Source organism: Tupaia chinensis, unplaced genomic scaffold, assembly GCF_000334495.1.
Source record: "Tupaia chinensis unplaced genomic scaffold, TupChi_1.0 Scaffold000484_1, whole genome shotgun sequence".
NCBI lineage: Eukaryota > Metazoa > Chordata > Mammalia > Scandentia > Tupaiidae > Tupaia > Tupaia belangeri.
In genome coordinates this window covers 2,414,898-2,431,392 of record NW_006159996.1, presented here as the reverse complement: position 1 = coordinate 2,431,392, position 16,495 = coordinate 2,414,898, and the positions used below count along the sequence as shown (strand labels likewise).

Sequence of the window (16,495 nt, the reverse complement as noted above, 5' to 3'; positions counted from 1 at the left end):
CTGGTGTCGGGAGCTAAGGCCCCTCGTAAGCCGCACAGCCCAAAGCCAGAAAGCCGGTTCTGAAAACAGGGACTCCCGGAATCCTGGGCTGTCTACTAGCCTCACTTCCGCTTCCTCCTGGTAGGACTGCTTTTACAGACGGTACCGGAAGAGCTTATCATAACTACTTCCGTTTGTCTCTGTCTTATGACGCGGTGTCGACGCTGCTGGGCTTGTAGAACAGTACGAGCTCAGCTCAGTGTCCTGCTGACAGCCTGAGTTAAACTGCTCTTTTTACTGAAATAATTAAAACTGTTTTCGAAACCTGTTCCACGAGAGCTTGAGGGAAAATTTGAGGCTACAGAAGCTGGGTTTGAAATTCACTCGGCTTCTGACTTCCGCAAGGGAGACACTTTTTTGTATAAGGAAATCCGAACTGAAAGGAGATGGAGAGGAGGGAAAGGGGTTTGTGAAGATTTTACTTTAATATTTTTTTCTCCCTACGCAGGCTTTTATTCTCCTTTTATTCTAGATAGGCCACACAGCTGAACTAATGGTAACCAGTGCCAACTTCTTACATTATTGTTCAGAAATCCAAGGATTTCATCTCTATTTTCTTTCTCTGCTCTATTTCTGTTTTTGCATTATTTAATGTTGTGTTTTTATCATTTCTGTGTTTAAAGCAGAGTATGGTACCCAGAAACATAAGTGGGGATGGGGCTGGAGAGGTGGAAGGGTAGGGATAGGAGGATGGGACTGGGGTGGTGTGATTTCTCTTTTCTTCTTTCTCTCTCTTTCTCTGCCTCTCTGGCGAGTACACACACCCTACAGCAAAACTACATGCGTGTGTGCGCGCGCACGCGTGCAGACACACACACACACACACACACACACAACTGGTACTTTAATTTTATTTAAGAAATGTCACATAAACTTGAAAATGAAGTCAAACTTTGGAGGAGTGGGGTCCAATTAGTCACATATTGTGAAGATATTGAACTTCTCAGAAAATAGGTATTTATTTTGGGGAATTATATGGATGAATTCTGCTTCTAGGAATGAGACAAATTCATCTTTAAGTAGAAAGCAACACGAAATACATAGACATGGTAAAGTAATATATTTATTTTTAAGAGAATTACATAATATCAGACAAGCCAATTCTATATGTTGTATACCTGTATGTCTCATTTTGGCATATAAATCTATTTTAAAATGGCATTTCTGTTATATGTAGCTTATAAATATATAAACATATCTGCATGATAAATTTTAACCTCATAGTTTAATGTGCATTTAATAGTTTCATAACAGTACTGAAATTAAAATTTAAAATCATGTTTGTGTAATTTTCATTTACAGTTAGAATGTTCATTATGAATAAACTTTAACAAGATTAAAGAAATTAATGCTTATTTAAAATAAACTTGTGTTCTCTGTGGATAATTCCAGTCTTAAAACCCTGTTTATCTCAGATAAAAGGGTTTGTTGTACAACATAAATAACAGCATGAGATTATAACCAAAATACTAAATATTCATATGTTCATATGTAAAGAAATAACTAAATAATTAGAGAAGTGACAAGTGTTCCTTACAGAATAATTTTAAATTAAGTAATCAATGTAAAAGGAATGAGGGAAATAGGAAATCATCATTAGAGTGCCACCATATTAATTGCCACAGGAAATATGCAGCAATGGATATTAAAACTAGTTTAAGCAAAAACATGTTATTTTAATCATTTCAAAGTATATTACCACAATTATTAATTATAGAAAAAACAAAAAAGTTACAGTGCAGAAAAATGGCTAACATGGTAAATTTTGTTGTTTTTTACAATGAATAAAAAGTAGCATGTCAAAGATGATGACACTGACCTCATGTATTTGCTGATACAATGCACTGAGGAGGACAGCATCATCTCTCATATTTTTCCTAATAATGCATAGTCTCAAGCTAAGCATGAGAAAACAAAGACAATCTCAAGCTGAGGAAGATTTTACAAACAACTGACTAGCACTCTTCTAAGTCTCAAGGTCATGAAAGACAAAGACAGACTAAGGAATTATCACAGGTGGCAGAGACTAAGGAGACATCACAGCTAAATGTATTAAGGGATTCTGGATAGGATCCTTAAATATATAGAAAAGGGACATTGAAAGAAAAACTTGTGAAGTTTGAGTAAAGTCCATAGTTTTGTTAACAGAATTGTGCCAAGGTTAATTTCTTAATTTTGATAACTCTACTATGGTTATATAAGACTTTAATACAGAAAACTAGATGATGAATATATTTAACCTCTCTATAGTATTTTTTCAACTTTATGAGTCAAAAATGATCTCATAAATAGTTTTAGAGGGGCTTAAACTCTTTATAATTTAAAGCTTTCACTGGAAATGTAGATCTACACATGCCAAAGTTAAATAAGTAATGAAAGCAACTTACTTAAACTAGTTAGTTTTCACTTTAAAAATATTATTATTGGGACCAGCAGTTAGTGTAAGGGCTATGTCACTGGACTTCCATGCAGTCAGCCATGGTTCGAGTCCCGGACCCAATGGCTTAAACTCAGGTCAGGTGTGTGTGCGTGCATGCCCAAGATCCCAAGAGGAGAATGGAGGAGAAGGGACTGCAGCATGGCTTTCCGTCCTGGAGGGTGATTTCTCGCTTTCTGTTCTCTGTCTCTCTCTGGCGAGCGCATGTGCCCTATAGCAGAAAACTCTCAAAAAATATTATCTTTTTGTACAAGACATTCTTTAAGGTTCATGGGTTATACCTTCAAATAAATACAAATAGTTTGAATATTACTTGGCATTTTGGGAAGAGTGATTGACCAAATTGTTTTCATTATTTATCTTAATTGATACTGAAAGTTTGTACTTAGCCAGTATATCAAGATCTCTATACATGCAAATGGCTCACATATTCGGTAAATTGATAGAGAGATCGTCTTAGTTTTTAATTATCAAGTACAATTAAAATTTTCTTGGGAATTTTAAGTCTGAATAAAAATGAAATTATATCATCATTCAATCTAGTTGTTCCCAAACCTGAAGTCAGTGACAAAATATTCAGTCGTTTAAGGCAACAGTAAAAAAAAAAAAGGAAAAATAATTTTTAATAAAAACTATGTTTTTAACCTAAAGGATAGTTTTTATGAGATTGGATTGCTTTACCATTTAATTAAAATATTTCCTTTATGAAATATGCAAGTATAAATAATAGGATTTATTAAATTTAATTTAATGTGGAAAAATTAGAAGTTGGAAAATCTATCAATATGTCTCTTGTCCAATATTTGTGGGCATGTGAACTTTACTGTGTTTGAAATTAAAATCACTGGGGACCAGCAGATGGAGTGATGGTTAAGGCGCTGGACACTCCCACATGGCCGACCACAGTTTGAATACCAGACCTGGTGGCTTGCTTTCTCACTTTCCCTCTCTCTCTCTCTTTCTCAAATTAAAATAAACGAATGGATAAATAAAATAATTATTTAAAAAAAGAAATTAAAATCACTAAGCCATTTTTCCCTTATCTTTGCTATCAAGCCAGGATCCGATTATTATGCTCACACCATTACATAGAATTATACACAGTTAATCGGGTGACTTTTAGATAATAATATTGTATTAACTAATTACTGCTTATCCACAAAAATTAATTCTATGTCCCTTCTCACTTAAAGTCTCTGATTTTCAACATACTTTAACCAATTCTAACCCAAATACACTCAAATACTATTCTGTTTTATGCAAGAAACACTTTTACTCCAAATGAATGGATTATAATTCAATTTATGGAAAATATTTAATATTAATGAGGGAGATAATCCATTGACATGCATTTACTTCATCTAGTCTCAAAATATTAAATAAAATATTGAAGGCAGCTATAAGTTACACCAAATCTGTCCTAAGCATCTCCAACATTTTATAAATAGCACTAAATTTTAATATATACCTGGTCACCAGATAGACAGCCAACTGGTGCCATTAAGTATAGTAAGAAGCCCAAGAATGAGGCTTATATCTATAAATATGGCCTGGTATATTTGAAATGTATTTTAAGAGACATTGCTCTACCCTTAGAATTTCAGGTACAAATATGCTCTAGAAGAAAGAATTTATTTCAATGAGTCTAAATTTGCACACATTTGTATAAAATAAGGCATATAATTAAAGCGAACTTTTGACTTTTAGCACAGTTATATTGATAGCACTTTTGAAACATGTTGATATTTTAATATTGATTTTTATACATTTTGGAATGAGAGAACCCAAAATAGCTATGAAGGCTTAACAATGATAAAAAAGAAGCCTAACTTATTTCTCCACTCCATTTCATTTTATGAATCATTTGTTACAAATATCTTTTTTCCTCCTTAGTTTCCATGTCATCACAGAGAGAACAATGACTTCTATGTGGCCAAACATGTTTTGAGACCTGAACCTGGCGGCTTGAAAATTGCACTGGGCATGTGTGCACACGAGCCCAAAATCCTGAAAGGAAAATGGAGAAAGGATTGAGGTATGACCATCCGCCCCCCTCCCCCCCCAGGGGAGTGATTTCTCACTTTCCTTTTCTCTGTCCCTCTCTTTCTCTCTCTGGCAAGTGTATGCACCCTATGGCAAAAACCTAAAAACAATAATAAAATTTTAGAACAGAAGCCATAGCACAGTGTTTAGACACTGCACACAGGAGGCCAGATTCCCACATGGCTGACCAGAGTTTAAGTCCTGACCCACAGGTTTGTCCTAGCTCACAATCATTTGTCAGGATCCTGAAGGTATGAAGAACTGAAGGAGAAAGGATTGTACATGATTGGCACCTCCATGGGGAGGGTGTTTTTCTCTCTCTCCCTCTCTCTCTCATGCATGCATGTGCAACCTCTGGCATTAGAAAAAAATGTTACTACCTGAAAATATATTTCTCAAGGCCACATCATCCACTCTTCATTTTCTACATTTAAATAACTTCTTTCTGATAAGTTGTGTGTGCCCAAAATCCCAAGAAGAGAATGGAGGAGAAGAGATGGCAATGTGGCCGTCCCATCTGAGGGGTGATTTCTCACTTTCTCTCTCACTGTCTCTCTGGTGAGCACGTGTGCCCTGTGGCCAAAACCTTTTTTAAAAAATCCATTCTAACTTAATTTTAGATAACATTCCTGAAATGAATCTCTTTAGCCTTATAGCTGCCCTTAAGTGTGCAAGTAAGTCAAATCTTTCTTCTCTTCCTTCCTTGCACCATGATTATCTGTGCGGAATGCCACTTACTAGACATTTTCATTATATAAATGATGGCATGCAAGGTGTTGATTCAAAGGTGATCTTTCATCAGGGACAGAAATCTAGAAATTTTTGAATAACAAATTATATCTCCACTTGCCAAACCTAATTGCTTCCTGGTTTATCAAACAGTAAGCTAGTTATCTTCCTTATGCATGCATAATTTTCTTTTTTTAAAAAATATTTCATTCAACTTTATTTATTTATTTTAATTTGACCAGGGAGGGACAGAGTGAGAGAGAGAATGGGAAAGTGAGAAAGCAAGCTGCCAGGTCCAGAACTCGAACTGTGGTGAGCCATGTGGGAGTCCAGCGCCCTTAACCACCATGCCACCTGCCAGCCCCTGCATGCATAATTTTCTATTGGGAAAAAATTTAGAGGCAAAAATAATATAGTATATCTCTATGGAACTAAGCATTTCCTGGGCCAGAACTAATGAACTTCCAGGGGAGATATGAATAATGGCTCATTCATTACTTGCCTAGCACGGAGAAGATGGAAAAACAGAAGTTCCAATGACACACACTTATTGATGGTGGTATTTTTATTTATTTGTTTATTTTTAAAATTTGCTCTAGGGAATGCACACTTGCTGGAGAGAGATGAGAGGGGAGCGAGTAAACACCCCCCAGAGTGGATGACCATACTGCAATCCCTTCTCCTCCATTCTCCTTTCAGGCACACAAGCACCCACACTGGGTGTATTTTTTCAAGCTGTTCAATTAGGACTAAAATTCTGCAGTTGGCCATGTAGGATCCAGACTCCTTAACTACCATGCCACCTGACTGGCCTGGTGATATTTTTAAAAACAGAATTCCAGCTGCAGAATTCCTATCTTAGGGCTAGGAAAACATTTTGTACTAAGTAATTCAAGCCTCACTCTGGATTTCCCCATTTTCACCAAACTAAGCATTCTTTTGCCTCTAGTAAAGCTACAATCTACTACCATTTTTGTTTCAATGAGAATGGGAGACCCTGGCATTTCAGATATAAAATTAGGTTTCTCTTCTCTCACTGTTAATATGAGCTACATGTAGTCATCAGATACCCGGGCACGATCCTCTGACCCCCGAGGCCTGTTTCTTTCAGAATCTGAAGGTGAACAGGAGCTAGTCCCAGTTTTTACATCTCCAGTGCCTTGGGGGAAAGGGAAGTTAGGCATAAAGCGCTTAAGAAACCGGAACTCACTGTTGCCAGTGCCAGTGACCGAGCACATTTCATAAGAACAAGGCTGGGATAAGGATCCATTGCGCCCTCCTTGTACCAAATTGTTAGGGAAATTACAGTCATCATAAAAATGCTCTTGAATTGTGAACTTTTCTCGATTCTTAATCTTCTGGTAGATGTGTATAATGGAGATCAACGTGACAGAGAGGAGAAAGAGAAAGGAAAGCACAGCCAGAGAAATAACCAAGTATTTAGTGGATGGATTTACCTTTCTAGGATGCTTTGATGGATCCCGGAACTGCAGGTAGGGCTCTGAAAAGCCATCTACCAGCAGGATGTTGAGGGAGGCAGTAGTAGAGAGAGCTGGTTGGCCATGATCCTGCACAAGAATGATCAATTTCTGCATCATGGAGTCTCTCTCAGATATCTGCCGCAATGTACGGATTTCCCCATTTTGTCGCTGAACAGAAAATAACCCAAGGTCAGTGGCCTTAAGCAGATGGTATGAAAGCCAAGAATTTTGGCCTGAGTCACCATCCACAGCTACCACTTTGGTCACCAGGTAGCCTGCCTCTGCAGACCTGGGTACCAGGTCATTGCAAGGCAAGGTGCCATTCTGCAGTGGATACAAGATCATTGGCCGATTGTCATTGTCGTCCAGGACAACCACTCTGACAGTCACTTGACTACTTAGTGTTGGGAAGCCCCCATCAGTTGCCTTTACCACAAACTGAAAATCTTGAATGGCCTCGTAATCCATGGTTCTCAGAGCATAGAGCTTCCCATTGTCTGAATTTATGGAAATGTACGCGAAGACTGATAGATCTCCACTCTTTGGAGGTAGCAGAGAATATGTTATTTGAGCATTCTCACCCAAATCTAGATCCTCAGCATGGACTTTGCCAATGAAAATCGCAGGGCTGTTGTTTTCTCGGACAGTCAAGATGTAGGCGTTTTCCTGAAATACTGGGGGATTGTCATTAATGTCAGATATCAGCACCTCTATCACAGTCTCTGTAGACAGGCTGGGTGGTCCAGTATCCATGGCGACAAGCGTGATATTATAGCCGGAGACCTCCTCTCTATCCAAGCCTCTATCAGTGACCAGCGAGTAAGAATTGCGAAATGTAGGTTTCACCACAAAGGGAAAGTCTTCTCCAAGAAAGCAGGTGATTTTTCCTCCCACTCGGACGTCCCGGTCTCGGATGGTGAAAAGGGCCACTACAGTCTGTAATGGCGAGTCTTCAGGGAGAGGACTAGACACAGAGGAGACCATCACTTCAGGAGGATTATCGTTCACATCCACCACTTCTACCAGGACTTTGCTGTGGGCAGAGAGGCCTCCTCCATCGGTAGCTTGAATGTCAATGTCATATGTTTCAACAGTTTCAAAATCTACCGGCCCTCGGAGTCGAACCTCCCCATTTTCAGGGTCAATCTGAAATGTCTGCAGAATTGCTTCTGGGTTTTGAGCTAAAGAGTAAGTTATTTTCTTGTTGGTGCCTTCGTCTAGGTCCGTGGCTGTCACCGTGGCCACTAGAGAACCAGTGGCGCTGTTCTCAGGTACCTGAGCTCGATATACCAGTCTTGAGAATTGGGGCACGTGGTCATTGACGTCTAGAACCAACACGCGGATGTGGGCGGTGCCAGACTTGGGCGGGGACCCTCCGTCCACCGCAGTGATGGTCAAGTTGACTTCAGGCTGCTCTTCTCTGTCCAGGGGTTTATCTAGCACCAGTTCTGCATATTTGGGCCCGTGGCTGCGGAAGCGGGTGTGCAGGTGAAAATAGGCGTTGGAGCTCAGGGTGTAGTTTTGGAGACCATTGAGGCCCACGTCCAGATCCTGGGCGCTCTGCAGAGGAAAACGTGAACCCAAGGGGGTGCTCTCTGGAATCTTTAAAAGCGGCTCCTTGTTTAGGAAAATAGGGGCATTGTCATTGATATCAAACACCCTGACCTCGGCGCGAAAGGACTGCAGCGGCTCCACCAGGACGATTTCAAAGTGCAGAACGCACGGGTCGGCTTTGCCACAAAGTGATTCTCGATCCAGTTTCTCCTTCACGAACAAATCCCCTGTCTTGCGGTGGAGCCGGAAATGCAATTTGTTGCCCTCGGAAACTAGCCGCGCCCCTCGCGCGGCCAGTTTCCCCACCTCCAGCCCTAGATCCTTAGCCACGTTTGCTACAAATGAGCCGCTCTCCATTTCCTCTGCCACGGAATAGCGGATGGTTGCCGCGCCCCCCACAGACACGCACAGAAAAAGGAGAAGAGACCCCACTTGCCTGCTTTGCAAAGGTTTTCTGCGCGCAGTCGCCATCTGTTCTTACAAGTGCGCTGCCTGCAGCCGCCTCCAACTGTTGCGGATTTATTTTCACTTTTCCGCAACCGGCTCTTGTAACACCTGCTCTTGGTTTTACTGGCCTCTAACCGCAGCGCCACCAAAGACGAGCGGAGCCGGGTAAGCTGTTTTGCACTTGGAAGAAAACTCGCATTGAGCAACTCAACTCCCCAGTCTATTGAATATATTAATAGATATGTTCTCATTCCGGAGAGTTAGATGAAGGTTGAAAGTTTGTTGCCAAAGCAACGGCAGACTCGCCTGTTGATTTCCTTTAAAGAAAAAAAGAAAGTCCTTGGGAATTGAGAAGCCAATGAGGGCACCAGCTGAAGCTGAAGTCACTGCTCACTAGCCGGCGGGGGCACCTCGCAGTGGGAAACAGTGACGAGTTTAAGCTACGTCTGCAGGCACTCCTCTGTCTGCCTAGAGAACAAGGAAGAGGCAAAAAACATTCTGCAGTATTTTCTGGAGCCTAAGCCAGATACACGGGGAGGAAGAACTTGGAGGAACTAGCTAGTAGAAGAAAGAAAGGCAGACATTGTCCCTGAGGAAGCTGAGCTCAAGAGTAGGTACACGGTTAGGAACTAGGCTAACTGGGCTTTTGATTTGTCCGGATTAATTCCCTGCCCCTGAACTCTCCAACCGTTAGGAAGCAACAGGCTTATCTCTATGATTGTGATGGTAGTAAGATGATTTCTTTGTATTGGCAACGTGTAAGTGATTTATACGTTATCTGACTTAATATTTGCAACAACCCTGTGAAGTAGACATTATTTCTTTTTCGAAAGGTGAAGAAATTGAGACAGGAGAGGTTATGTCACACTCTGAGGTCCCCATACTTAGTAAATATTAGAGATGAAACCAAATTATTTTTGTCTGACTCCAAAGTCTGTACTTAAAAAAATATTTATTTAATTCCATTTGTTATTATTGTTTTTTAGTTTGACAAGAGAGAGACAGAGAGAGGGAAATCAAGCCAGCCACCAGGTCCAGGACTCAAACCACAGTCAGCCATGTGGGAATCCAGCACTCTTAACCACCACACCACTGCTAGCCCCAAAGTCTGTACTTTTAATGAATATATTACTTTGCTTCCCAGATAATATAGTGGATAAGTCAAATGAAAATAAATGTTTGGCTTTGGATTTCTTACATATTTTGAAAATGGTCTGAAAGAAATATGAAGGAACTTCAAAAATTTTATAGAAGATCGGGAACCAGCAGTTAGTGTAATGGCTATGTTGCTGGACTCCCACATAGTCGACCGCGGTTTGCGTCCCGGACCTGGTGGCTTAGAACTCACGCCGGGCGCGTGTGCATGCATGCCCAAGATCCCGAGAGGAGGGGAACCAGCAGTTAGCGTAATGGCTATGTCGCTGGACCCCCACGTAGTCGACCGCGGTTCGCGTCCCGGACCCGGTGGCTTAAAACTCATGCTTAAAACTCATGCCGGGCGCGTGTGCGTGCGTGCCCAAGATCCCGAGAGGAGAATGGAGGAGAAGGGATTGCGGCATGACCATCACCCCTGGGGGGTGATTTCTCGCTTTCTGTCTCTATGTCTCTCTCTCTGTCTGGTGAGCGCACACGCCCTATAGTGAAAACCTCTCCAAAAATAAATAAATAAATAAATAAAAAGTTTATGGAAGATGGAATTGAAGTACAAGTTTATTTTGGCAAAAATTTTGGAATCTATGTATAATTTTTTCAAGATAGGCATTTTCCATAAACTTTTTGAAGACTCCTTTTATAGGAGATACTTCTCAAGAGTTTCTTCAATGATCATAGAATTTTTAAAAAATATTTATTTTATTTATTATTATTAGTTAATTTGCCGTAGGGCATGTGCACTCACCAGAGAGAGAGAGAGAGAGAAAGAGAAAGTTGCCAGGTCCAGGACTCAAGCTGCAGTCAGCTATGTGAGAGTTTAAAGCCTTAACCACCACACCATCTGCTAGTCCTAGAATTTATTTTTAATTGCTAGAGGGTACCAGTACTTGCAAGAGACAAAGAAAGAAAAAGAGAGAGAAAGGCATCCTTTCAATGGAGGGCAATCATGCTGCAATCCTTTTCCTCTATTTTTCCTCTGGTCAGAACTTTGGACATGCATGCACGTATGACAGGTGCTTTTGTTAAGCAGGGATTGGGATTTGAACTGGCATAGGCCATGTGAAATCCTGCTTCCTTTGTACAGCATTATTCTGTGTGTGTGTGGTTGAGCTTTCTTTTTTAAAAATTTTTTATTTATTCATTCATTTTAATTTGACCAGACACACACACACACACACACACACACACAGAGAGAGAGAGAGAGAGAGAGAGAGAGAGAGAGAAATGGAGAAAGCAAGCTGCCAGGTCAAGGACTTGAACCGTGGTCAGCCACATGGGAGTGTCCAGCGCCCTAACCACCATGCCACCTGCTGGTCCCCTGGTTGCACTTTCTTTATTTTTAATTTTTGCTTACAATTTTCAAAATTTGGTGTAGGAGAGTTTGAAAATACAGAAAAATATATTTTAAAAAGTAAACAGGGCTAGCTGATGGCATGGTGGTGTATTGGAAATACAGAGGATGCAAAATCAGGTTAAATGACACCATGAGGAATCAATCAAGCAAATCTATTACAGAATGTAAGATATTCTACAAGACAACAGATCTGGACACTTCAAAAATTCAACGTCTGGGGTGGCAGGTAGGCATGGTGATTAAGGCACTGAATTTCCACACGGCTGACTACAGCCTGAGTCCCAGACCTGGCAACTTGCTTTCTCACTTTCCCTTTCTTTCTCTATCTCTCTCTGTTTCTCTGGTCAGATTATAAAATAATAATAACAAATAAATAAAAAGAAAAAACTCAATGTTATAAAAGATGATAAAGGGCCAGCAAGTGGCATGGAGGTTAAAGTAGCTGGATGCTACTTGAACTGCGGTTCAAGTCCCAGATCCAGTGGCCTGAAAAATCACTCCAGGGGTGTGTGCATGCATGCCCAAAATCTTAAGAGGAGAATGAAAGAGAAGGGGATTGGGGTGTGGCCAACCCCCAAGGAGAGTGATTTCTCACTTCCACACTTTTCCCTCTCTATCTTTGGTGAGTGCATGCAATTGTAGTAAGAAACTTAAAAAAAGCGAACAGCCATCATTTTTCTCCTCATTGATCTACAGGGCTTGCTCAGGGTCTTAGAATTTATTTTTTCAATTATAAGGTGTCTCAGAAAGATAAGATCCCATCTTTCTCCCCTCCCCTTGCCCCCATGCTTTTTTTTTTCTTTTTTTGGAGAGGTTTTTGCTATAGGGTACGTGTGCTCGCCAGACAGACAGAGACAGACAGAGAGACAGAAAGTGAGAAATCAACCCCCCAGGGGGGATGGCCACGCCACAATCCCTTCTCCTTCATTGTCCTCTCAGGATCTTGGGCATGCACGCACACGCGTCCAGTGTGAGTTTAAGCCACCAGGTCTGGGACTCGAACCTTGGTTGACTTCGTGGGAGTCCCGCCATTTCACTGACTGCTGGGCCCAGGCCATTCTTTTTTTTTTTTTTTTTTTTTTTTTAAGGTGAAGAAACTAAGGCTCTAAATGATAAAGTCACTTGCCCAGTCTGTACAGCTACTCGTGGCAGTACAATAATTACAAATGTTGGGCCAGTCAGTGATGTGGTAGTTGAAACTGTTGGATCCCACGTGGATGAGATGCAGTTGAGTCCCAGACTCAAAGCTTTAAAAACATACAGGTTGCCTGTGTGTTCATGCCCAAAGCCTGAAAGGAGAAATGCGGAAGAAGGGATTGAAGCATGGCCATCCCCTAGGGGCCACGCTTTCTTACTTTCCTTCTCTCTCTTTCTCTCTCTCTCTCTCTCTCTCTCTCTGGCAAGTGCACGCACCTTCTAGAAAATTCATTCATTCATTAATAATAAAAAAGAACTAGAACTGTCTTCTGACACTCCGTCTCATGAGCATTATCAAAAGCATTTGACTTCCCATTTGTGCTCAGGATTTTGTGTCTTAAGTGCCATGCAAACAGTTACTAGTATTTAAGAGACGTCTGGGGACCAGCAGATGGTGTAATGGTTATGACACTGAACTCCCACATATTTGACTATGGTCAAAGTCCCAGACCTGGTGACTTACTCTGGGTGCGTGTCCATACATGCCCAAATCTGGAGAGGAGAAAGGAGGAGAAGAAATGGCTGTGGTCATTCCCCCAGGGGATGATTTCTCACTTCCTGTCTCTCTGTGTCTCTCCAACAAGCACATACACCCTGTAGCAAAAAATATCTCCAAAATAAGAGAGAGACACATCTAAACCATATTTTCTCTTCTTCTTAAAAGAATTATTATTAATTTAAATTATTATTATTTAAATTTGACCAGAGAGAGAGAGGGAAAGTGAGAAAGCAAGTTACCAGCTCCAGGACTCAAACTGTGGTCAGCTGTTTGGGAGTCCAACACCTTAACCACCACTCTACCTGTTGGACCCTACCATATTTTCTAAATAGGAGAAAAAGTGAATGAAAATAGAAAGTATACAACATTAATGACTTCTGACAAGAAGAAGTTAATGAATCCCTCAAATCTCTGTCAGGTACCTTAACATTTGGCTTAAGTGTGTATCTCAGGAAAGTTTAGTTTTGGCTCTTTTATTTTTTTTTAAGAATTATTTTATTTTAACTTTATTTATTATTATTATCATTATTATTTTCCAGTTTGATCAGAGAGAGACAGAGACAGAGAGGAAGTGAGAAAGCAAGCCACCAGGTCCGAGACTTGAACTGTAGTCGGCCATGTGGGAGTCCAGCGCCTTTAACCACCATGCCACTTGCCGGCCCCAGTTTTGGCTCTTTTTAAAACAATACACAAAGGGTCTTCAAAAACTCATGGAAAATGCATATTATAAAAAATATGCATGAATTTTGACATTTTTGTACAAAAATTAACTTATATTTTAATTCTACTTTTATATGAACTTTTGAAAAATTGTATTTTATATATTCAATTGCTATACATCACTTAGCTTGTAAAGTGAATTTACCTAATATAAATATACTTTACACCAGTCCAGTTGAGGATACTATGCACATTATCATCAACAGACAATAATCCATTTCTGTCCCATAAATATCTTGCCTTTATATTTTCTCCTTAATTTCTTTCCTCACATTCTCCCCCCACCCTCTTCCCACACTGACTCCAGTATCCATAAAGTTTTCTTGTAAGATGCACCATAGATAATAATTTTAATTAGTTTCTCTCTCTTATTATTTAGCTTAATGTGAAATTGATGCTGTTGTTTTTAGTTCTAATTCATTCATTTCCATTTCTGACAGAATTCCAGTGTATTATCAATGACCTTCATCCAAAGACCATCAGGAACACACTTGTAGTTGAACAAAGTTATATTTACTGACTTCTTGCAACAAGGGAGACTGCATACCTTTAAGAATCATGGAGTGTCTCAGTAAGAGAATGTTAGAAAGGGCATTTGGCATTTGATTTTTTTAGAATCATTGAATTTTAAATTTATAACAATTACTATTATTTTAAAAGAATTGTTTAATTTTATTATTATTATCGTATTTTCAGTTTGACCAGAGAGAGACAGAGACAGAGAGAAAGGGAAAGGGAAAAAACAAGCTGCCAGGTCTGAGACTTGAACCATGGTCAGCCATGTGGAAGCCTAGCACCTCAACCACCACACTACCTGCTGGCCCCTATTATTATTACTTTAAAATTTTTCCTATAGGGCATATGCACTCACCAGAGGGAGACAGAGAGAGGAAAATTGAGAAAGTAAGCTGCTAGGTCTAGGACTTGAATCCTGATCAGTCATGTGGGAGTCCAGCACCTTAACCACCACACCACTTGCTGGTCCCTAGCATTTGAATTGTATTAGGTGGCTTGGGATAGATTTGAAGCAGGGCTTTGCGCTGGGTTGGATTCTGTCATGAGTGCAATTAATTCCTTTTTTTTTTTTAAGAATCATTTAATTTTATTCATTGTCATTATTTATCTTTATTTTTTATTATTTTTATTTTATTGAAGTTGACCAGAGAGAGACAGAGAGAGAGAAGGAAAGTGAGAAAGCAAGCTGCCAGGTCTGTGACTCGAACCACAGTCAGCCATGTGGGAGTCCAGTCACCTTAACCACCATGCTACCTATCGGCCCCAAGTAGAATTAATTCTATGATGAGCATCTTAATTATTCTTATAAAGAAGATGAGAGGAACAGGTTGAGACTAAAGTTGTGGGTGGTAAATAAACGGTAGCTACTAATAGTAGCCAGTTTGGAGAGATATTTTGTCATTTTTGTGGGCTGGAAAGTGCTTTCTTTTGTCTGTTTAAACAGAATTATGATGTGTTTTTGTTTGTGTCTTGATCTATCACAGTTAGAGTGACCTTGTCTGATGTTGGAATGATGTTCAATGCAATGTTTTTTTGTTTTTTTTTTGAGAGATTTTCACTGTAGGGCGCGTGCGCTCGCCAGACAGACAGAGAGAGACATAGAGACAGAAAGCGAGAAATCACCCCCCCCAGGGGGGATGGTCATGCCGCAATCTCTTCTCCTCCATTCTCCTCTCGGGATCTTGGGCACGCACGCACACGCGCCCGGTGTGAGTTTTAAGCCACCGGGTCCGGGACACGAACCGCGGTCGACTACGTGGGAGTCCAGCGACATAGCCATTACGCTAACTGCTGGTTCCCAATGCAATGTTTTTTTGTTCAACAGGAAAACACAATCACTTAGATCCCCACTGTCAAGGGCAGTTTTATTATTCTATTGTCCATGGCGTATCTTGGTGTATGTTACTTTGTGCTCATGTGTACACATTTTTTGGGTAGGAAGTATATACCTGGAAGTGGCATTGATGTCAGAGGGTTTGTTCTTTTCTCCTGTCTATAATATTGCCAAACTGCTTTCTAAGAGGTTGTACCAAGCTACACTCTCATCAGCAGTGTAATTTCTAGTTGCTCAAATTTTTTCCAACACCAAGCATTACTAATCTTTTTAAATTATACCTGTTCTGGTGAGTGTATGTGTTCATTGCTTATGGCTGGTTTAACTTGCTTTTCTGATTATTAATTATTCATGAGGTAGGGCACTATTTAATACATTTGTAGTTATCTGTTTACATATGTAGTTATATGTCTACAGAAAATAACCTTGATCAATTTGGACAGAGAGTATAAGATCCCCCCCACCCTTTTTTGAAGTTTTTGTGGAGTTCTCTCACTAGTTTTTTAGGTTGGGTCATTTGTTTTTTTCCTACTGATTTTTTTCTTTTATTATTATTATTATTATTATTATTTACACATTCAACAATCACTATACATCATTTAGATTGTAAAGAGATTTTACCTAGCATGATATATGCCTCAGTCCAGCCCAGTTGAGAATACTATACACATCATCATCAAAAGGTAATAAACCATATCTGTGTCCCACAAGTGTTTAGCTCTCTATTTTTGTCCCCAAATTTCCTTTCCTATGCTCTTCCCATCCCACTCTCCTTCCACTTTGTCTCTAGTGTCTATAACTATTTTCAATACTTTTATGTCCTTCAGTCTTTCAGTCTCTACCAAAGAGTGTGGACAGTCGGTATATGTTAAGTGGAGATATACAATGTCTCTCTTTCATAGCCTGACTTGTTTTACTCAGGAACAAATCTTCCATATTCATCCACTTTCTATCAGATGCCAGGGCCTTGGGTTTTTTTTTTTTTTTTTTTTGT

The 16,495-nt window shown here is 40.0% G+C and overlaps 1 protein-coding gene and 1 long non-coding RNA gene across 2 annotated transcripts in view; one reads left to right on the top strand and one right to left on the bottom strand.

Moving 5' to 3' along the window:
- The first annotated feature begins 4,476 nt into the window (after window positions 1-4,476).
- LOC114009202 (uncharacterized) overlaps window positions 4,477-16,495 on the top strand; it is a 30,357-nt gene continuing 18,338 nt past the window's right edge. Inside the window, exons 1-2 of the long non-coding RNA XR_003550653.1 lie at window positions 4,477-4,511; window positions 14,093-14,223. This is a non-coding gene — a long non-coding RNA (uncharacterized LOC114009202). The remainder of the gene's footprint in view (window positions 4,512-14,092; window positions 14,224-16,495) is intronic.
- PCDHB1 (protocadherin beta 1) lies at window positions 6,298-8,777 on the bottom strand. The gene has a single exon (XM_006156227.1). It carries the CDS (start codon window positions 8,752-8,754, stop codon window positions 6,298-6,300), a length of 2,457 nt encoding a protein of 818 aa, XP_006156289.1. The 5' UTR covers window positions 8,755-8,777.